The following is a 24,001-nucleotide window of genomic DNA, read 5'->3' as shown; positions in this document are numbered from 1 at the left end:
TTATTCATAAAGACTATGCATCACGGTTGCATTTTCACATAGGAATAATGTTTCACTTAGAATAACTTAACACTTTCTAATATGCAAACGAAGATCTCTTTTTTAATTTTGCAATAGAAGCAATTTACAGTTCCCAGTTTTAATGGAACTTATTTCATACAATTGTTCTATATTTACAGGATGATAAAACCAATATTTGATGAAGATTAGTTCTAATTTAAATGATACTGAAGGGGAGGGCGTTTACAATTTCTGGGATATATTACTTGATGAAAGTTTTATATATAAAACAATGCAAAATTACGTTATTATAAAGTTCTACAGGTTCGAAATCTATTGTCTAAAACTGGTAATGACTATTATTATGATTAAAGTTTTCCAAAATTTCTCTTCTTTAAATTCTACCTCAAAAGTTAATGAAATTTTATGAATTAAAAAAATGATTAAAAAAATCTCATTTGTGATATAGATAAAAGAACAAGTTTATTCAAGCTAAAATCGAACATGGTTTCCGCGGAAATGTGACATATCCCTCAAGGAGACATGGCGTAAAAATTTTCAGAGTCGAGACTACCACAACACGCATCTGTCCTCGCCCCTGTTCATAGGCGACCCAGCAGGGCAGTTCCAAACTCGGCTGAAGTCCTCGTCATTGGAAAGAGGTCCTAGAACTCTGAAGCGGCCGGGGGAATGGGCATCGAGCGCGAGCTGTTCCAGTATCATAGTGGCACTCGAATGAACGCACCAGGTCTGGAACAGAAGGGTTTAAGAGTAATGGACGTTTTCGGTGATTTATGAACTATGGAGGATTGTGGGGAAACTTCTTAGCAAAAGGGTAGACTGGATCGCATAGTCCAGAGATCTTGCTCCCTTTCACATATTTACCTATGAGCGTGGGCTTGTGCTGTTTTAAAGCAGGTTCTATTTAAAGCAATTAATCAAGTACGCTACAGGGACTAATTAATATTAACTTAATGGTTAGTAGAGAGTATAACATGCTTATATAATGTAAGATTTTTTTTTGTTCTTTATATCACTTTTAAAAAAGTATCATGCAAAGTGTTTTTCTCACTTTAATAGGCCAGTAAATTTTTTTTTCTCTTCATTAGTCTTAAATCATACTTAAATCTGATAGGATCTTAAGAATGCTCTGGGTGGTGGTAGCCTACTGAAAACGTCCCTGTCTGGCAATCTGTTGGAGGGGAGATAGAAAGACGCTCGAGCTTGATAGTTTCTTGTAGTGTCTGTAACCTCAACATCCTTGTGAGCAAGGGGGAACCAATAGGTCTACCTACTGAGCCATCAGCAGCCATTCCCTAGCATTCCCTGGTCCTAGCTTGATGAAGAGGGGCTTAGGCACTGATTATATGTATACATGGTCAGTCTCTAGAGCATTATCCTGTGTCTATGGCATTGTTCCGTCCCTTGTCTCTGCCATTCATGGGTGACATTTAAACTTTTAAACCTCAGTCTAACCTCAAACCAAATCTTTTTTGAGAAAAACGGAAGTAAATGGATAAGCAGTGTTTTATATAAAAATATCCAAGCCAGATCCATAATGACTATCCGAGAATTGCACTGCATAATGCCTTTCCTTTTATTTCGTAGACAAATTTTTCGAAAAACAACTGCTATAGATAAAGAGCCTTCATAAGTGTTGTTAAAATGTGCCGAATGTATTGAACTATTCCATTTCTCATTGGCAAGTGAACAGGGCATGAAAAATCAATTGTAATAAAAGTTTTGTAACACTAATTTCAGATCGATAATTTAACTTCATGAGTGTTGATAAAAAGAGCTGAACATATTAAACTATTCCATGACAAACACAATGGGAATAGAAGTTCTGTAATACTACGTAATTTGAATAATAGCACTCACATAAGCAAATCCCATGTAGAAGATCTGTTCTGGCGTGTAGTCTTCGAGACCTGGAAGTCTGGGCTCCTCCCCATGGCGGTCGACGTACTGCTTGTAAGCTCTGAATGCTTCCCGAATTCCACCATTATCAGCTATATTTTCTGGTAGCGTTCTGTATCCATTAACCTAATGACGATGGGTAATATTGCGATTCCGTATTAGTGTTTGATTAATTTTGTTGGGATAGAATTGACAGGCTAAGCTTCAGGTAAAGTTGAATGACAAAGGTAAAAGTTTTTACTTCCGTGAAATATCTGGAACGAATTTTTATGAAAACTATTAATGATCTCTACTGTGCAGAGATCATATGTTTACTCGGAATTTAAAGTAAATTGAGGATATTGTGAAGAATATGCCTTACGTCATTCGTGATGTACTGGATATCTATATAATTCACAATCATTCCGAGAACCAATTATTCTCTCTTCTCCTGGTTATGCACCTGTATTTCATTAATCCTTATCCCCCTCTATACCTTGGAAATAATAATACTGGTTTCGCCCTAACATCCAAAGACACCAAACTAATCAAAAATAATTTAAATCGAATGTAAATTTTGGTTTAAACCTGACCCCTGTAACACTAAACTATCTTGAATCGAACTCTTTCTAGTTGAAGACTAACAACTTCAAACACAATTGGACATGCGCGATCTATAATGTGGCCTTATTGGTAACGTCTCTGCCTGGTGATCTGCCAGACGGTGGTTCGAGTAGTCCCACTCAAACTCGTTAGCTTTTTTAGCATCTGGAACCTTACCATCCTTATAAGCTAAGGATGAAGGTGGGGGACGGGGGGGGGGGGCAGGGGGGGGGGGGGGGGCGGAAGCCTTTAGGTCTACCTACTGAGTCGCTGAGTCATCAACAGCCATTACCTTTTCCTCCCTGGTCCTAGCCTGGATTGGGAAGGAGCTCGGGCGCTGATCATATAATATGGTCAGTCTCTCGGCCATTGTCCTGTTAGTTAAGGGCAATGTCACTGTCCCTTGCCTCTGTCATTCATGAATGGCCTTTAAACCTACTTCAGGATCTTACCGAGACATTAAGTCCGACGTTAATCACTTCCGGAGGATAGAAATGATTGTATTGGTCAACGAAGCACATGGCTCTCTCATTGTAAGCACGGATGGTTTCGTTGCTCCACCACTCGACAAGGTTGCCATCTTTGTCATACAGTCGACCTGCAAAGATTGTTTGTTAATCAAGGAGTTCAGGACAAAGATTGACTAAATTACTGTTTGAGTAACTTGATAGATGAATGATGAGATAATCAAGTAAATGTACAGCACACACACACACACACTCACACACACACACACACACACACACATATATATATATATATATATATATATATATATATATATATATATATATATATATACCTCTTAGTATCGAATTTGGTATCGGAGACGCAAAGGGGAATTAACTTTTTTTATAATAGCTTCTGGTCAGCCAAGGATTCAAACCGTGACCAAGTCGAAACCTAGGTTACGTGACACCTTTCCCTCCAGACCACAGAAGTAAAAGGTACATAAACACAAACACACACACTCACACACATATACATATATATATATATATACATATATATGTATATATATGCATATATATATGTACATATATATATATATATATATATATATATATGTGTGTGTGTGTGTGTGTGTGTGTGTGTATGTGTGTGTGCGCATTTATAATGTATATGTGTTTTATGCCATAAATGACTTTTAGCATATACCTAGATGTAAAAGATTACACGATTGGTGTAAATAACTAAGTGTTCTAATTTCCCTGCGCTAATTGGCTAATGTATCATACGACATGGAACTTACCAATGCTGTCAAACCCATGTGTCATTTCATGTACCATGAAAAATCCAATTCCACCATAATTTAGAGCAGCCAGACTATCATGTTCAAAATATGGGTTTTCCAAAATGGCCGCTGTAATTGCTGAAATATCCAAAGATGAATTGTTATTGCATATACTTCTTTTGCGATAAACGAATGGTCAATAAAGAAATGATCTTCTGATTAAGCTGTATAGTATACAGCAAGTAGAAGAAATATTCGTTGATATGTCAGAAAATATTATGGTAAACTAGGTTAGTCTAGCAAGAGGTTATGGAACCCTTTGAGGCGAGAATTGAAATATGAAAATCATGTATCTAAAAACTAGTAGAGATAAGCTAGTACTTACTAATAGCGTTGTCCTCTGCTTTATAAAAGGCGTTTACAATAGCAGGAGGCAGAGCAAAGCTGTAAATATCAGAGTTAGAAAAAGGTTGAAAAGACAAGATCAAGAAGCAACAAAGAGTTGAGACTAGGCTATGACTAGCGGCGGCATACACACACACACACACACACACACACATACACACACACACACACATATATGTATATGTATGTATATATATATGTATGTATATATATGTGTGTGTATATATATATAAATATATATATATATACATATATATAACTATTTATATATATATAAATATATGTATGTATATATATGTATCTATATATAAATATAAATAAATATATATATATATATATATATATATATATATATATATATATATATATATATATATATATATATATGTATATATATATACATACATACATATACACACAAACCAGAAAATATGACAACATCTCTGATCTATAAGTCTTAACCATTTGCAGCTGACGTATAGTTTATGTGAACTTCAACATCTCCAATATGAGATTTAGCCTCTACAAAAGAGAAGTGTACGTACGAACGAACGGGGTCCTCTCTCAGGGACTGTAGCCGGTGGAAATCAAACCATCTACCAATTTCCAAAAGGTTTTTGTAATGTTCGTTACTGGTGAGTTCTAACTGGAAGAAGTATGAAGGAAGATCTACATTTTTTAAGACTTCAAAAATCTTGCTTAAATGATGTTCGAGAGTAGACATTTAATTGCTTTAAATGCTGCCGTTTTTTTTTTTTTTTTTTTTTTTTTTTTTTTTGAGATACATGATAGCTGATTATGGATCAAATCCTGCAGAATTTCAGATATCATAATATGGAATAATAAGGAAGTTTTATATACTTGCTGAATACCGTAAAATATATTCGAATTTTTATTAATTAAGAGATACATACTTGTCTATCGGTTTAATTTTGAGTTTCTTATGACCTGAAATATTTAGTCATCAAACTTTCTTGTGTTCATAAAATAATATTTTTTAATCATATATGATTAGCAATGGAGTTTTTGCTAGAATGCCAAGTATATTGGATTATATCTCTAAACATAAAAAAAAAAAAAAAATTTCTTAAATCTTCTTACCCCTCCATACGCCAATGTAAGTTCATCGTCATCCAGGATCCAATCCGGGTAGGCCACAAAAGCTTCGATGGCGTCCAGTTTATCCTTTGCCACTACAAGGTCATCCGGCTTCATCCAAGTATTTTCATCCAGTAAGGATTCAAACCCAACTTTTACGTCTTCCACTAGTTGTGAAGCCTGGGAGAGATATTTCTTTATAGAGTTCTACGGAGAAAAGGAAATGCAGAAATATTTCCTGGGAAGGATTTACTTTGGTTGTCTTTGCTGTGAAAATCTCCAAATCTGAGAGATTGAAAAGCTGCTGTCGTTATAAATTGAAATTATCTGCTTATTTCTATATTTTCTGTTTCGTATAATCTTTGTTCGCTGATCATGCTAACAACTCATATTCGTTCTTATCCATTTCTCCTCGTTTTTTTTTTTTTTTTTTTTTTTTAGCTACGACTATATAGCGAAACAGGACTGGAAGATTTACAAAGCCATAACGCATATCAGGGAAAGTAAAAGATGTGTTTCTCTACTTAGGATCTAAATAGGATTAATCTACTGTATTGTCAAATGTATCCAAAAGTAGAATGTAAACGCTAGTCTCTAAAAGGAATATATTATTCATTAGAAATGACAGAAGACAACAGAGGTCACCTCTTCTTTAGCTGCTGGGGAAAAGTGTCTAGTGACGTAGTCTCTGGAGACAGCAAACGCCAGATTGGCAAGGGTTTGCATCATGCAGTGTGAAGTACGGTTGACAGTGTTCCCTCCGATAGAACTGATGAATTCCAACTCGGTTTCTCTTAGGTATGCCGTCGTTTCTTGCGCCAGTTCGTATATCCACCACCAACCGATGGAATTAGCTGAGGATGGATAAGTTTAGAGAACAGTTCATACACTATCAGCCGTTAGAATTAGCTAAGGACGGAAAACTCATTAATAAATCCCTCCAACCCCATCCGATAGAATTAGCCAAGACTAAACAAATCATGAAAAAATACCATCATCACAAGCCAATGGAATTAGCTAAAGATTGCTAACTCATAGATATAATCTTGATAAAGTATTTTGTTTGAAATTCGAATACAGATAGAATACCTGCAAGATTTGTCAAGTTTATTGCTCCCATCAGTGAGGTTAGAGGAAAGTGTATGTGGGTATTCTTTTACAAACCATGCCGAACAAAAATGTACACCTATGTACCAACCGTGTGTCACAAAATTGTACATAATTCCTTTTGTATATATTGTGCTTGTATCTTCGCTCTTCCCTCGCACTAAAAAGAACCAGAATAAACATGTCTGCGTGTCGCCTATGTAACATTGTCATTTTCTCGAACATGTAATTTCCTGTTGCCTTGAGGCTTTGTATATAAAGGAGAGTGTTCCATAATGAATTAACTCAGTTGATTGCATCCTGCCTTTGAGTTCAAAACCTTCTCTCAGCACCGTCACATTGGTGACCCCGGAAGTCGACTCGCTCCCACCGCCTTCCACCCCCACCCCCCTCGCCCCTCCATCGTTGGTACTATGGCGGACTCTACAGAAGTTGGCGCTGCGGCTCCCCCATTGAAACTTTCGTCATTCGCCAGCGGAGAGGCGTTTGCTTGGTTTCAGTGCGCAGAAGTCCAGTTTCGCGTTAACGGCGTGACTCGCTCAACCACCAAAGCAGATTATGTTCTCACGGCGATACCCGAGGACACCTTCCCAGAAATATCCGACTGGCTTTGTGAACAAGGAGACACCCCAATAACGTATGACGCCCGCTTAACATACCTTCTGCAGCCGTACTCGCCGTCGCCAGCCGCCCGTATAGCAAAGCTTTTTCAGCTCTTGCAACAACCGTTCGGGGACCAAAGGGCTTCGCTTGCCCTCAGGGAAATGATCAGTATCGCTCGCCTTCAACCTGCCGCAGACGGCTCTCCTCGTGAGGTGAACCTAGTTCGTGCCCTTTGGATACGCCGTTTACCCGGACCTATACGCGCTGCCATACCCGATGTCGATAGTTTACCCATAAAGGACTTGATGACCAAAGCCGACGCCCTTATGGACAGCCACTTCAAGACCTCCATCAACGCCTCCACCCCTGACGAAGAGGATGCCTATTCAACGTCAACCAAAGCCAACATGAATGCCGTAGGACATATACGCCTACCCCGTGACGTGCTGAAGCGGCGACAAAGCCACCCACCACCCACCAATCGCTCGCGCCCCAACTAACGACTTCTACAGCCACTTACTACCTCCCATCCGCCGCAGTTTTGCTACTACCACTTCAGAATCGGGGCAACCGCGAAGAAATGTGCCGAGGATTGTCAGTGGCAAAAAAAAACGTGTAAGTAGGCTATCGCTCGTGGCGGTGGCCTCCCGTGTTTCTAATCTTTTCTCTTTACATGATGCAGGAACGTGCGTGCGATTTTTGGTAGACACGGGTGCTTGTCGTTCTCTCTTGCCAAGGAAACTCTTCAAGACACGACGTAGTCTGTCTACATCTGCCGACGTCCGCTTGGTAGCTGCCAACGAATCTGCGATACCCACCTACGGTTACGAGAACCTCACATTATAGTTCGGAAACGGTAAATTCAATTGGAAGTTTCTCGTTGCTGACGTCACATTGCCAATCCTCGGTGTGGATTTCCTCTCTCATTTCCACCTTCTGGTCGATGTCGCCCACCGACGATTGGTCAACGCAGAGTCGTACTTGTCGACACCTCTTCAACCCGCCCCCTCTAACCTCGCTCTCCACATCAGCGCACCCACGGATGCCTACGCCCACCTCCTCACGTCATATCCAGAAGTTTTCCTTCCAGAACTTCGCCAAACGCCCACGGTTCCTGCCAAGCACGGTATTTATCACCATATCAAGACGACGGGACCCCCAGTCTTCGCAAAATTCAGACGTCTGGCACCGGAACGATTGGCAGCCGCCAAACAGACGTTCGCCGAAATGGAGGAAATGGGCCTTTGCCAAAAGGCCTCTAGCCCATGGTCGTCACCCTTACACATCGTTCTGAAGAAAGATGGCTCCCTCTGTCCGTGCGGGGATTACAGGCGCCTGAACATGCAAACAGAACCGGATTACAGGCGCCTGAACATGCAAACAGAACCAGATCACTACCCCCTCCCAAACATTGCCGACGTGACCTCCTACCTGCACAAAGCGAAGGTTTTCTCTATGCTCGACCTCCTGAAGGGGTATTATCAGGTGCCTATGAACCCAGAAGACATCCCCGAGACCGCCATCACCACTCTGTTTGGTGCATACACCTTCAATTACTCCTGTTTTGGCCTTCGTAATGCTGGGGCCAAGTTTCAACGTCTCATGGATGGCATTTCAGGGGACCTCCCTTTCTGTGTATGTTATGTGGACGACATACTTGTGTTCTCCTCCTCAAAAGAGGAACACTTCCGTCACCTGCGCATCATGCTTGACCGCCTGCAACAAAACGGCCTTGTAGTCCGGTACGACAAGTGTACCTTTGGCGCCAACGAAGTGTCGTTCTTAGGGCACCGCATCACTCCTGAAGGAGTCCATCCCCTCCCTGAGAAGGTAGCAGCCGTTCAGAACTTCCCCGCGCCCTCGACCGTCAAAGCTCTGCAGGAATTTTTGGGCATGATCAACTATTATCACCGTTTTCTGCCAGCCATTACCGCCACTCTTGCTCCCCTCTATGCCTCCCTCAAGGGCAAGCCAAAGGACCTGAAGTGGGGTCCCCTTCAAGAAGCAGCCTTCTGCAATGCAAAGAAGGCCCTATCAACTTCTGCGGCTCTCACTTTTCCTATCCCACATGCCCCTCTCCTTCTCTCCACCGATGCCAGCGACGTCGCTATTGGTGCAGTACTCGGGCAGGTGGTCAACAGCTCGCCCCGCCCATTGGCCTTCTTCAGCAGAAAACTGTCCAAGGCAGAATCGGGTTATTCTACCTTCAATCGAGAATTGCTGGCGGTGCACTTGGCTGTCCATCACTTTCGCCATTTCTTAGAAGGTACGCCCTTCGTCATTCGCACAGACCACATGCCTCTGGTGCACGCCTTTACTCGACAGTCTGATGCCTGGTCCGCCCGGCAACGCCGACATCTCTCCGCTGTGGCTGAATATAATTGCACTCTTCAATACGTCCCTGGGAAAATGAATCCTGTTGCCGATGCCCTGTCAAGAAACACGTTGGCTGCCGTTCAACTGGGATTGGATTACAACGCCCTGGCTGAAGCCCAACGACAGGATCCAGAATATCAAGCATGTAGGACATCCTGCACGTCCCTCCGTTGGGAAGACTTCCCCCTCGAAGACTCCAACACCACCCTCCTCTGTGACGTCAGTACTGGCAGACCGTGACCTTGGATTCCTGCTCCCATGCGCCGACAGGTGTTTGATTTCATTCACGGCCTTTCACATCCCTTGTGCCGTTCTACTGCACAGCTGCTGAAGGCAAAGTTCATTTGGCACAGCATTTCTAAGGATGCTAATGATTGGGTCCGCACCTGTACTTCTTGCCAAACTTCCAAAGGACATCGACACACGGCTTCAGGAGTGGGCACCTTTCCTCAACCTCAGCGTCATTTCGCACACATTCACGTCGACGTTACCTGTTTACCGTCATCGACCGCTCCACCCGTTGGCCTGAAGCCATTCCCATGGAAACTACAACGTCCGCCTCATGTACATCTGCCTTACTCTCTGGATGGATTGCAAGATTTGGTATCCCTGAGCATATTACTTCTGACAGGGGAACCACTTTCACCTCTCAATTTTAAACAGCATTAGCGAATCTCCTGGGCATCACCCTACACCAGACAACGGCCTACAACCCCTCTGCCAATGGAATGGTTGAACGTTTTCATCGCACCCTCAAAGCAGCTTTGATGTCCTGCTGCAAGGATTGCAACTGGTTTACTCAGCTTCCCTGGGTCCTCCTGGGACTAAGGACCACTCCTAAAGACGCCCTCGACGTTTCTGCAGCCGAAATGGTGTATGGCAACCCGTTGGTTGTCCCTGCCGAATTTTTTCCTTCTACAACCTCCTCCGATGATCTCCAGCGCATACGTCACGTCGTGGGAAAATTTACTCCATGCCGCCAGACTTACAAGCCCCCAGCGAAGCATCACATACCAACAGACTTGCACTCTGCAACGCACGTCTTCCTGCGCAACGACACTACCAAGCCACCGCTAACGCACCCTTATACGGGCCCTTTCCTTGTGATCCGACGCAGTCCAAAAGCATTCCTACTAAACATTCGTGGCAAAGAAGACTGGGTCTCCATTGATCGTCTAAAACCTGCTTATCTTCTGCCAGATGACTCGCCTACAGTTTGCCTCTCTAGATCAGGGTGCCCTATTTAACATGTACAGTATGTCATTTTTAGGGGGGGGGGAGCCATGTACCAACCGTGTGTCACACAATTGTACATAATTCCTTTTGTATATATTATGCTTGTATCTTCGCTCTTCCCTCGCAATAAAAAGAACCAGAATAAACATGTCTGCGAGTCGCCTATGTAACATTGTCATTTTCTCGAACATGTAATTTCCTGTTGCCTTGAGGATTTGTATATAAAGGAGAGTGTTCCATAATAAATTAACTCAGTTGATTGCATCCTGCCTTTGAGTTCACAACCTTCTCTCGGCACCGTCACACCTATCTCCGGCAGAAAGGGAATAAATCTTAACCTGATATGAAATAAAATAAACAAAGGAACAGCATATTATAGGTTAAGGTATAAAGCAGTTTTTAACTGAACAATATTTTTACACGAGTGCCTATGGCGCATGTGTTAACTGGCTACTAATCTATAAAAAAAAAAAAAAATCGACGAAGCTTACCAACCTTCTTATTAAGTGTCTTTTCGGATATGTTTTACTTCCGGGAGAAATAGATTATAGGTTAAATGTCTAAGGGTAAATAGAACTCCAGTTATGATTTTAGAAAATATTTGTCAATAACACAGAATCTTGTAGAATATATACAATATATATATATATATATATATATATATATATATATATATATATATATATATATATATATATATATATATATATATATATATATATATATATATATATATATATATATATGACTTTTTGTACAATTTCTTTATTGCATATATTACCCTTTTATAATTACCCTCTCAGCTTCTTTTATTCTATTATTTTTTATATGAGATTCAAGTTCAGATGACGCCATTTTGAAATTACAAAAGCTTCGTACGAAAATGTTAGTATTAGTCTAGTAGAGTGACGAGAAACTAGAGTTATTACAGTTTACAAAAACATAGATCATAAGTTTGGAAAATCTATAGCTATCTAATTGTCAATAGGATTCGTATCACTAAATCCGTTTCTCCTGTATGTTTCTTAAAGTATTAAAATAATTGTGTCGAAGTAGTTTTTTTAGTATGCCTAACGTTTCATTAGTAAATCATTGCATCCTCCGTTTTCCTCTTGTCAAGGTAGCTCTCTCTCTCTCTCTCTCTCTCTCTCTCTCTCTCTCTCTCTCTCTCTCTCTCTCTCTCTCTCTCTTCCTACTTTACCGAAACTATAGGTGAAATCGGGAATTTCTTTGATTATTCTTTAGGTCTACTATTTGCTATAGATCTGGAGATGTACAGTATATACAAAACTCATTTATTTTCAAATGTATTTGCATTCATTCCATACCTGATTTTAAAAGTCAGCTAGAAAATCAAATATAATTTCCAGTTAACGTCTCTTGACCTATGAAAGTCGCCTCATAGACAGGCTAATGCAATGCATACTAAATTGAATTATGATAAAATATTCTCATGTGTTCTATAGCCTTCTACTCGTTGTTCAGAATTTTCAAAATAGATCTATTGATGCATGAAAATGTATATATATTGACGCAATAAAAAGCTCCAAAATATGCAAGTAAATAACTGAAAGCAAACAAATCCTTTGTCAAATATTCTTCAAGAGCTAATTCCAATTTAATAAGATAGTAAATATAAATTATAATTCTGCCATCTGAAAGAAAAACCTACCAAGTGTACGTGGCTCCGTCTCATTGATAAAGGTACTAAGATTCGACCAGAAGGGTCCATTGAAAGATAGAATTGGTTCCTCAGATGTAATAATCACCTCGGATCTGGCAAATGTTTGCTTGAAGAAAGACAGCCAGTTAAACTGAAAAAAAAGGAGTGCATTATCCTATATATTTTACATTGAAAAAATGATTAATAATTCTTTTCTGTTTGGAAATGAGTTAAATACTTACTGAGCAGTACTAGTGTGGCTTAGCATCAGAAAGAAATCAAAACTATATATATATACATATATATACATATATATATATATATATATATACATTATATATATATATATATATATATATATATACATTATATATATATATATATATATATATATATATATATATATATATATATACATATATATATATATGTATGTATATATCTATCTATCTATATATATATATATATATATATATATATATACTATATATATATATATATATATATATATATATATATATATATATATATATATATATATATACATATACATACATATATATATATATATATATATATATATATATATATATATATATATATGTATATATATATATATATATATATAATATATATATATATATATATATATATATATATATATATATATATATATATATATATATATATATATATATATATATATACCATTCCCGGGGTTTCAGTATCTGCGTACTCTTGAATTTCGTTTACATCTGTTAACCAGGCGTGGTCCGTTGCCTGTCCAGCTGCCTCGATCACCATCTGTTTTAACAAAAATGAGTTGGATAAGTTGGATGTTTATCTATATCGATTCCGAATTACCAGTTTTGCTTCGATCACCAACTCAAATGGTATGCATGTTGGAGATTAATGTACAAGTTCTGTTTAAATTCAAGAATCTTGTCGAAGATTAACTGTACAAGTTTTTTAAACTCACAAATCTTTTTGAAGATTAACTGTACAAGTTGTTTAAATTCAAGAATATTGTTGATGATTAACCGTATAAGTTGTGTTCAAATTCAAGAATCTTGTAGAAAATTAACTTTACAAGTTGTGTTCAAATTCAAGAATCTAGTTGAAAATTAACTATACAAGTTGTGTTCAAATTAAAGAATCTTGCTTTATTTCAACTGTACAAGTTGTGGTGAAATTTAAGAATCTTGTTGAAGACTAACTAAACAAGTTGGTTCAAATTCAAGAATCTTGCTGAAGTTTAACTGTATAAGTTATGTTTAAATTCAAGAATCTTGTTGAAGATTAACTATACAAGTTGTGTTTAAATTCAAGAATCTTATTGAAGATTAACTATACAAGTTGTGTTTAAATTCAAGAATCAAGTTAAAAATAAACTGTACAAGTTGTGTTCGAATTAAAAAAATCTTGTTGAAGTTTAACTGTACAGGTTGTGTTTAAATTCAAGGATCTTGTTGAAGATTAACTATACAAGTTGTATTCAAATTCAAGAATCTTGTCGAAGATTTAGCTATACAAGTTCTGTTCAAATTCAAGAATCTTTTAAAAAGTTTGGATAAGATATTTTACCTTTGAGAAATCCAACTCGAACTGAACTACGTCCTCCACCTGCTGAAGAATTTCCTCATCTGTTACAGCGTATTCAAGTTCGTCTCTTAGGTATTTGGCTGCTGCGTTCATGAAGGCTTTGTACGCCTTTAAAATGTTTGGAGAGGGATTGGCCATCAGACTTACGCCAAGAGGCACGGTACCTGCATTTAACTAGGCAAACGGGGTTTATTAGTAACAGAAAACATCCTGTAAATAATTACAATATATTTCAGACTCCCGAGTCACCATACATTTCACTTAGCGTGAAGAATGAAAACTAAATTTTCCAATTCTTTAAAATATCAAATAAAATTGATCTTCACACAGAAATGAAACACCAAAAAAAAAAGAAAAAAAATATATACAGTTAAGAAAGAAACCTTCGGTCTTGAGGGAGTAAATCTTACATATATAATATTTTCTGTCGTATTATGAAGATTCTTATCAACTCCCACAGCTACAAGAGGATAGACATTGATGTCCCGTAGATTGATAATAGCCGTATGAAGGTTGAAATGAGAAGGGTGCCATGAGTCAAGAATCATAGGCCAGCCTCCCTGCTTATCCAAGCTCTCTATCAACGAAGACACTCCCAGGGATTCTGTTGAATCTGCATGACAGGTAAATAAAGATTCAGATGACGTTTTATAATTACAGAACTGGGATTTGATATTATAATTGCCGCAAAGATTCCGAGCGAAATAAGCCCCACCCGCTGATGACATCATAGCCAATCCTGTTGTCTCCTGCGTTAATAGCAGTCACAGCACTTCCCCTTAAAGTGATTATTAGGTAGTATAGTTTGAAATTTGTAAGGGGTTATATTGATAACTCTGCTAACGTGGAAGACATGATTGGTTATGACGTCATCAGGAGTGGGGCTTATTTTGACCGATATCTTTGCGACAACTATAGTTTATCTGAGTAAGTCCCAGGTCAATTCAGATTTCGTGGTCTCTGTGCAAGCTTACTAATACTGGTTTAACATTTTTTCATGTATTGATTGAACATGTTGATTTGTAAATGTTTAATACAATATTAAGAATATTAATCATAAACTTGATATAAGTATCATACCTTTACTTCAATTCTAAATAGTTTTATTTTGTGTTTTGATAAGCTATTCCTGCGATGCTACAAATTTCAAATCATAACGTTGAATTTCTTTATTTCAGATTTATGCCATATTCATTGTTTCTATGAATGAATATTGACTTAGTCGCCATGCCCTAAAGCAGTCGCTTTTACCATTTTGTCTTCTTGAAAGATTACATCATGTCTAAAGGTTTAAAGGACGCTTTTGAATGACTGATGCAAGGGATAGTGACAACGCCCTAGCAGGACAATGCCATAGAGACTAACCATATATACATATAATCAGCGCATAAGGCCCCTCTCTACCCAAGTTAAGACCAGGGATGACCAAGCTATGGTTCCTGATGATTCCGCAGGGAGACCTATAGGCTTCCCAAACACACATACCTCACAAGGATGGTGAGGTTTCAAACACTACAAGAAACTATTGATCTTGAGCGGGACTCGAACCCCGGTCCGGCAATCGCCAGTCAAGGACGTTTCCAATAGGAAACCACAACTCCTGTAGATGAACAAAATGGCAGTATCATCAGGATTCAAAAGAAACATATCTAAAGGAAAATAAAAATCCGTGCTTACTGGTATCCATACAGGTCGAGTACATTGTACGCGTCATGTGAAGGGGGAGAGGATCACCTGGGTTGGCTTCACTCTCAAAGATTGCCATGATGCGCAGGTTTACCAAGTGGACGACATCATCATATACCCCAACTCTGTCAATCGATATTAGAGTACCAAGTTAGCACAGGTGATGTTACACCTGGATCACAAATGGGTAAATTTCGTGTAATAATTTGTTAGAGGAAGTGGGAGGGTATATCCTCCGAGTAAGTAATTATGTAGATCCGTGGAAATCTCATTAACTATTTTGGTATGATTTCAGCCTCGTTAACATACCTGCCATTTTCAGGGAAAGGGTGATTATCCATCCATCCACCACAGGCAAACTGATAAAAGTCGTCACATGGGTCAACAGAATAATTCATCGCTTCTGAAAGCTGTTTAGCTGTAAATAAAAAATAATTGGAGGAATGAAAGAAAGACAAAATATACCTAAAATAATTTTTGATAGAACTGTACTATAAAATTAATAATGTATTTTGATAGCATTGAATAAGAAAATAACACAAAACTGATAAGAGATTTAATTTTTTTTCTGAAAGCAATATGTAGCAATGGAAAGCTCATTAAAATTCACTTGAAAAACTCTGGTCGTTTAATCATTCCACACCTGTTGGCTCCACCATCTTTTCGTCATGATAAGCGAAAATATGAAACAAATCTAGCGATAAATTAACGCATTACTTCATAGATGCACTATATCCAATCAACGATCAAATTGCCAAAAATACTTCTCGGAAGAGTATCATTGTCTTCCCAGGAATTGAATTATAATCAAGAAAGTGTTTCAAAAGACAACTGCCTCTTATGTTTTAACTCCCAAAGTGGTCACCTATTGAGACTATTTTGAATTCAAATAGGAGAAAATGTGAACATTGAAGCGAGGCAGAGTTAAAGAAGCTGATAGTTAAATTCAGAAGGGACCAAGGGAATAGGGAAACAGCGGGAATTAATGGGACACTACAAATGCCATTTCCAATTTTCTGTGGAAGGTATACTGTCAGCAAGATACTATCTAAAAGGTAATAAAGCTCTGCCAAAAATTAACTCAATGAATAAAGTTAGTAAGAAAGAAATGGAAATAGAAAAATGAAAAGTTAAATTTAGGTCTTATTTTAAGTAGTAATTAACAATAACATCGACAAACAACAGCATCAACAAAAGAAATAATAATAATAATAATAATAATAATAATAATAATAATAATAATAATAATAATAATCCTGCTACCATTACTACTAATACTACTATTACTACTATGATAATAATAATAATAATAATAATAATAATAATAATAACAACAACAACAACAACAACAACAACAATAATAATAATAATAATAATAATAATAATAATAATAATAATGATAATAATAATAATATATCTTTCATTTTCAAAGCCCAAATAATTTTCATTTTATTAAAATGTCCATTAATTTAGTTTACAAATACATTAAGGATTTTTTTTTCTGAGTAAGATTATTTCTTTTCGCTGGCTCGTGGCTGCTCTAGGTAATATGCGTATGGTAAGCTTCAAAATACATACTTATCATTTTGTAATCAGACTAGATAACAAAAACTTGAAAGTCATTGCATGAATGGTCAGTAATCAAAGACTTGTTTACAGAGATTACAAAATTGTAAAGTTTATCAGCAGGATAGATATTAAAGTGTTGGAGTATAAGTAAGCATATAAGTAAGGAAATGAATTCTATTTTAAAGCATTTACTGTAATTATGAGGAATACAGTGGTATTTGCAATCAACGTTATGGGTATGATAAAATTCAAAGCACTTCCAAATAATAGACCCATATATAGTAATCAAGAGCACAAGGAGGCGTGGAGCAATGTATAATTTATTCATATATAAGCCCAACAGATATTTAGATGAGAAAACAACAGAAAAGTAACCCTTCCACACAAAACTAGGGGAGACTTACAAGCTAATGTGGCTAGTAAGCATTGCGAAAGGTTATAATATTCAGATTAGCCTGAATGACTCACCGGCTGTTAGACAAGCTGGAGTGATGCAGAGGTCCGTATTATTTTTTTCTTCGATATCCTGCGACTTCTTTAGGTTTATGTTACTTATCTTAGGAAGAATTTCCTTCGAAATTCTAGACGCAGATTTAGACGTCTGGAATGAAATTCGAGAGACTTGAAGTATGTAATGAATATATGAAGGGCTCAAAGATATTTTTTTCCTACTATTATTGGCCTTGGAATAGCTTATTAGTTTCTTCTGGTGCTCTAATAAGTTCATTTTCTTAATGTACTCATGAAAAGAGTTGAATATTCTACTTAAGCTTGGAAGAATATGCATCTTTCTATAATTCTCCTTTTTATTGCTGTCTCCATTTCATAAGTTAATTATTATTACTCATGTATTTTTTCATGCATACCCAAAAACAATAAATACCTTATTAGTGAGAGTTTGATCTCTTTTTGGTGCGTAGAGGTGGACCGGTATATTTCCTGAACAGTTCCTCGGGCAACTTTGTTGTTGGTCCATCCTGAATCTACATAGAAGAGAGAAACAAATATTATTGTCTTAGATCTTGTTGGTAAATCTTCTCTAGAATTCATTGGGTGCCTCGAAAGCCCTCATAAAGTTGTATAAAGTTAGGATATATACCTAGAAATTTCTAGTTTTTAACAATCGCTAAAGAAATTTTGAAAAAAAGCTAAAAAGTACCCTGTGCCTATGTTTGTCAGGAAAGACATATTTGACACAAGACTGATTCCAATCTTACCTGGACAATTCTTAAAGCTGTTTGCGATTTGTATCTCTGGTTTTCCTTCTTTCTTTTTTCCTTCGTTATCAATCTAATTATTCACAATTTTTTCAACAACTCCAATTCATAAAATTCCCGTGTTTAAATCATATGCATTTGAAATAAAAATGAAATATATTTTCTAGAAAGTAAGGTAATTTTAGAAGATTTTGGATTTTTTGAAAAACCCATTAAGTTGAAAAATCTATAGCAAATTCCATTTCATATTTGCACAATCATGGTTATATCTATTTGACGTATATCTATACTTCCTGTGATATTACGCTTATGGGTTTTTGTTAAGCTTCTTATGCTAATAATTATCTTATCTAGTTTTCTTCGCTTTAATTCTGCTGAAAAACGTTAAATTTAGTTTTTACTAGAAAATGAGAAGTCTCATAAAAAAAATCAAGAAAACAAAACAAAATTAAACTGGTACTAAAGCAAGATATAAATTAAAATAATATACAAGTGGTCAACAAATCATATGAAACTTTAAAAAATTGTTAATATGCTTCTTAAAAACATTGATATTTCTGGCCCTGGTAAGATGTTTGAGTCAAGCTATTACTCACTTGATGAGAAAACAGCAAAAGTACTGATAACTGCTACTACTATGATTAGGCCTACGCCATAAATGATTTTAACGCCTCCTCTGCACTGAACTATGGATGACCTAGAATTTCAATAATAAGATTAATAATGTTAAACATCATAGTATAATGTAAGCTGAAAAAAAAATGGTTAAATTTCCCAGGAAATATTTGATGCTTATAATTTCATGGAAGTTGGCATAACTTTTATATCATTATTATACAGAAATGATTCGGTTTACAGAGTGTTTGCTTTTCATTTGATTAATGCCTAATATCTAAGTTAAATCCACACTGGCCTGAAAAGAGAGAGAGAGAGAGAGAGAGAGAGAGAGAGAGAGAGAGAGAGAGAGAGAGAGAGAGAGAGAGAGAGAGAATTTGTCTTTTATTTGGTTAATGTCTAATACATGAATCAAATCCATCGAGAGAGAGAGAGAGAGAGAGAGAGAGAGAGAGAGAGAGAGAGAGAGAGAGAGAGAGAGAGAGAGAGAGAGATACCTGGTGGGAGGGGGCCCTTGTTCTGCCACTTGTAACGAAACAGGTACATTCTGGCGAGGAAAAAAAAAGTGACGATTATCTATCACTGTAGCGTTTACCGAGTTGAAATTCAGCTTTGAAAACCCTTTTTTTATAATATCTGTAAATGAATTTGTGTGAAATGACAAATTAATGAATGAACTAAAAATTCGTATTGATTTTATTTAATCTTTGAGATGCTAGTGTACAGTTAGTATGGTGGACCACGGTATCTGGACCGTGGGCGGGTCATAGGTGTCCTAGAAACAAAAGCTTCAATTACTGTTACTATGTTGTTTTCTAGTTTAGCATTTAATCAAACCTTCTAGGTAACTGACCAACATGTTCTATTTAGATTCCATAGGATTAATGCATCCTCTTGTTTCCGTATTGGAGATTAAATAGAGAGAAGTTTGAGATAGGCAAGTTTTGAAAAAGCAAATAAATCAAGATAAACCAATATTACAGTTTTATAAATGACTTTCTTTTGCGGAGAAAATAACTACAATTACCAATTCTATTTAATTAGGAGGAGTTAATCTTTTAGTAGGTTTTTATTTTTCAAAGTAAAAATTTTAATCGTTTGGATATATAACAGAATAGTAATCTAGATTTATCGTGTAAGATACTGGTGCTTGAAAACAGATTGTAATGTCATTGAAACTGATAAGAGATATAACTTGATATCCTGAAAATCTCCAAGAGAAATCATAGTAAGGTTGGTTTTAACTAGAAACTTAGTCTACTCGTCAAAAACTAACAGTTTGATATTTTTATGTACAACGCGTTCACATACACCTGTATACAGCTATAATAGCGATGAGTAATGTTTTCAACAATTGTTGAAAAATAGGAATCCTGACTTATCCTCCAAGTACTCTTCCCAAGATAAGATATTGGGCACCAAAGTTGATAATCATTTTGAACCAACACATATTCTTCTTTACTAATTCTTCGTAAATTTAAAATCAAGACTGTAATCTGTAGCCAGATTAGAGATTTTCAATGTCCATCTTCGATCCTTTCTTAAAAATGAAAATTTATATAGTATTTGATTATCAAAAAGTTTTAATCATTCATTTGAAAAAACTTACAACATCTAACCAGATGATTAATATTTCATTATTAAATTAAATTGCCAATAGGTTATATGAGATAAATGATATGATCAGAATTTCTATTTAAGGATTATATTTTCTAAAAGCTCGATGAAATATGTTTGCTTGTTCATTAATCTTACTAAAGGGATACATTCACTGTAATTTTGACATTTCATCAGGGAGGTTCATTTTACTTGACAATACAGTGAATCATAAAAAAAAATATTCTTGAGGTAGTTTGCCACAAGCTTTCAGTAAATCCATAGACATTGGTTAATATATACAAACCAAACACACATTATAAGGTAACCCACATAAACATTATCTATATATAAATATACATACATACATATATATATATATATATATATATATATATATATATATATATATATATGAATAACACTTCCAATAAGTGTAAATATACGATGGAGCTTCATCCATCCTTCGTTTTCCTTTTCCTCCATGGCAGATGTTGTTTTCATATATGTTTGTGTGGTGGAAAAGAACATTTGCCTATACATCTGTGGTCTTTTCATGCCCTATAAGTGGAAGAACGAAAATGTCAAATATATAAATAATCTACTTTCAGAACAATCAAAAGATCAACCTTAACAGTCCCCAATGAACTGCTATTATACTTTCATTTCAGATATATATATATATATATATATATATATATATATATATATATATATATATATATATATATATATATATATATATATGAATATATGTATATATATACATATATATATATATATATATATATATATATATATATATATATATATATATATATATATATATATATATATATATATATATATATATATATATATACATATATATATATGTATACATATATGTATATATATACATATATATATGTGTGTGTGTGTTAGTGTGTATATATATGTATATATATGTGTGAGTTTGTGTGTGTATAACCATAAAGACACGTAACTCTTTATTACATAGGGGAGATTCAAAGTCAACCAAAAAATACAGTTTTATCACATTGATTAGTAATTATAATTTTAATGTCGAAATATATGTACACGTAAATAACATCAAATGGCAGCACCGTACGTTCATATTTTTTCTTGAATTACCAATATATAAATATTTCATGGATATTTGCAAAAAATATGCTAGACGATAACACGACTTATGATGCTCAGCTGAGAGAAACGCCCACGTTATTCGGGTTTGTATAATTACCTTGAAACAAGTGTTCCGACGGTTTATATCCTTGAGTACATGTACTTCTCAAAATTTGGTTTGGATAGTTTTGTCACAGGTTTTAGTATGTTCTCAAGAATATGTATAACAAAAAACGCGTCATTTGCAAGCATATACACTATTGAATATATATATATATATATATATATATATATATATATATATATATATATATATATACAAGCATATATATATATATATATATATATATATATATATATATATATATATATATATGCATATGCATATATATAAATATATATATATATATATATATGGATTAATATCAACACAACATCGTGTTCAAATAGAAACAAATTTCTACCTCATACCTGGGATCGAACGCTAGCCCCTTCTAATGAAAGGCCAGGTCGAAACCAACCATGTCACGAGAGCCCATAAAAAGAATTGGAACCTGACCGCTACCACCTGTCCGAGGATTTACCTGGCGAGACATCAGTCTCTTACCAGCGAGTTTTACCCAATTCCCCGGGCCACCACGTGACACAATTGGTAGTAATTCATTCAAATTACCCCTAATGAGTCAATATGGATTAATATCAACACAACATCGTGTTCAAATAGAAATAAATTTCTACCTCATACCTGGGATCGAACGCTAGGCCTTTCATTTTTTTTACCCGAGCTATTGCTTTGTTACCAATGTACAACCGCAATACACTGTGCGCACTGTGCGTACTTAGATAAGGCTTGGTGAAGTTTACTCCTCCCACAGAGGCACTTGCAAGTAGATATTCACAGCCAAAACAATTTCTGGTCTAGATTTGTTTTAACAATTCACAATAGTTCATATTACCACTTCTGATGATCTTTTTTTTTTTTTCATATACAGTACAATAAACATATTAGATATGATATGAGTGTTTTATTACGTTTTACTTTTTATTTAACTGAAATATCATCTACAAGAAGTATGAATCAACTAAGACGGTCTACATTCCCCCTTCCCCCCCAAAAAAAAAAATATTATGCAACAATTGAAAATATGAAGTTGGTATCGGCAAAAGCAAGTGCTAAACATCGACATGAATACTATCTATTTATCAAATACGAGGTTTTACAATGCGGTTGATGTTAACAACCTAATAGAGCACCTGTGTACGAAGTCTGCAGTGATGATGTGTACGATGTCATTAACCGTGCTCATATCAACCACTGGTCATGGTGGTTTAGACCGTCAGGCTGTTGAGCTGAATGTGATTTATAAAGACACACATGCACACACACACGCGGATACACACACACACACACACACACACACACACATATATATATATATATATATATATATATATATATATATATATATATGTGTGTGTGTGTGTGTGTGTGTATACGGGCCTATGCGAATACGCACACACTGAAAACGGGTATTATCAAAACATAGACAATTTGTATAATGCCAATGGAATTATGCATAATAGGAGCTCAGGGCCAACGTTTCAGTTTTTATTTCAATTTGTTTACAATAAGTGGCAGTAATTTAAAAAAAGAAAAAGTGTATGGAGTTTTTAAGGAAAATGGCAGGTTTTTGTTTTGTAAAAAGTATAGTAACATTTTAATAAACATGCGAATTGTGCGTATTTTCTCAAGCAAATTAATTCTGCATATCAACAGGTGTTCTCTCAATTGCTATTGAAAAAATGAATGATGATATGCCTTTTCATATCAAGGGTAAGTAAGTTAGCTAAATAAGTATAGATATTGCTGTGAAAATTCCAGTATTTTCCTTAAAGAACAGCAAAAGCCATCTAAGTAAAATATACCAATCTTTAGGAATTTAGACAAAGAAAAACATACCTGGACATTGAAGTGCTCTTTCAAATATGTCATCCTGAAAACTGAGACCAGAATGCTAGTTTTCGTATCTTGAAATCTAATCTTATCAAGAAAGTGTTTATTTCTAACAAGGTGAACGATTAATTGCTTATAAATAGCGAAGATAACAATGTTTTGTATGATATTAACGAAGGGTTGACACAACAGGAGTAATCTCATCTGAGCATCCCATTCAGGATTGCAAAAGTGTAATTCCTACGTAGATAAGTTCGACGTCAGGAAACCTACCTATTGATTAAAGAAAAAGAGATGGCCAAAATACATCTGGTTATACTCACATTTTAGTGAGTAAAATCAAACGAGTCAGAGATGTATTGCAGACCGAACGATCTAACGATAAACAAATAGCAAAGTGAAGAAATGTGCTC

General features: G+C 35.8%; 1 protein-coding gene across 2 annotated transcripts; it reads right to left on the bottom strand.

Annotated features, from left to right (window-relative positions):
- Nucleotides 1-154: 154 nt before the first annotated feature.
- On the bottom strand, nucleotides 155-23,640 carry LOC137657905 (neprilysin-11-like). 2 transcript variants are annotated; one of them, XM_068392547.1, is made up of 19 exons: nucleotides 23,595-23,640; nucleotides 19,411-19,460; nucleotides 18,895-18,995; nucleotides 17,965-18,064; nucleotides 17,550-17,682; nucleotides 15,822-15,930; nucleotides 15,504-15,637; nucleotides 14,237-14,439; nucleotides 13,809-14,000; nucleotides 12,933-13,028; nucleotides 12,234-12,375; nucleotides 5,885-6,093; nucleotides 5,243-5,419; nucleotides 4,687-4,787; nucleotides 4,122-4,180; nucleotides 3,755-3,874; nucleotides 2,955-3,100; nucleotides 1,882-2,046; nucleotides 155-750 (listed from the first exon to the last, which is right to left on the bottom strand). In XM_068392547.1, exons 4-19 carry the CDS (start codon nucleotides 18,055-18,057, stop codon nucleotides 571-573), a joined length of 2,259 nt encoding a protein of 752 aa, XP_068248648.1. In that variant the 5' UTR covers nucleotides 18,058-18,064; nucleotides 18,895-18,995; nucleotides 19,411-19,460; nucleotides 23,595-23,640; the 3' UTR covers nucleotides 155-570. The 2 variants fall into 2 exon arrangements, with proteins under 2 accessions (XP_068248648.1, XP_068248649.1); XM_068392548.1 differs by lacking the exon at nucleotides 19,411-19,460 and having other exon boundaries at nucleotides 23,595-23,625.
- Nucleotides 23,641-24,001: the final 361 nt, after the last annotated feature.

This window comes from Palaemon carinicauda, chromosome 18 (genome assembly GCF_036898095.1).
Source record: "Palaemon carinicauda isolate YSFRI2023 chromosome 18, ASM3689809v2, whole genome shotgun sequence".
NCBI classification, from domain to species: Eukaryota; Metazoa; Arthropoda; class Malacostraca; order Decapoda; family Palaemonidae; genus Palaemon; species Palaemon carinicauda.
The sequence above is the reverse complement of the archived record's forward strand: the minus strand, read 5'-3'. Positions and strand labels throughout refer to the sequence as shown.

Bases quoted from the DNA above. Each gene is read 5' to 3' on its own strand.
- LOC137657905 (XM_068392547.1), bottom strand. From the start codon at position 18,057: ATGGACCAACAACAAAGTTGCCCGAGGAACTGTTCAGGAAATATACCG. The intron at 4,788-5,242 runs GTAAGAAGATTT...TACTTCTTCCAG, and splicing joins TTACATTGGCGTATGGAGGG to TTAGAACTCACCAGTAACGA. The intron at 3,101-3,754 runs GTAAGTTCCATG...CAATCTTTGCAG, and splicing joins ACATGGGTTTGACAGCATTG to GTCGACTGTATGACAAAGAT.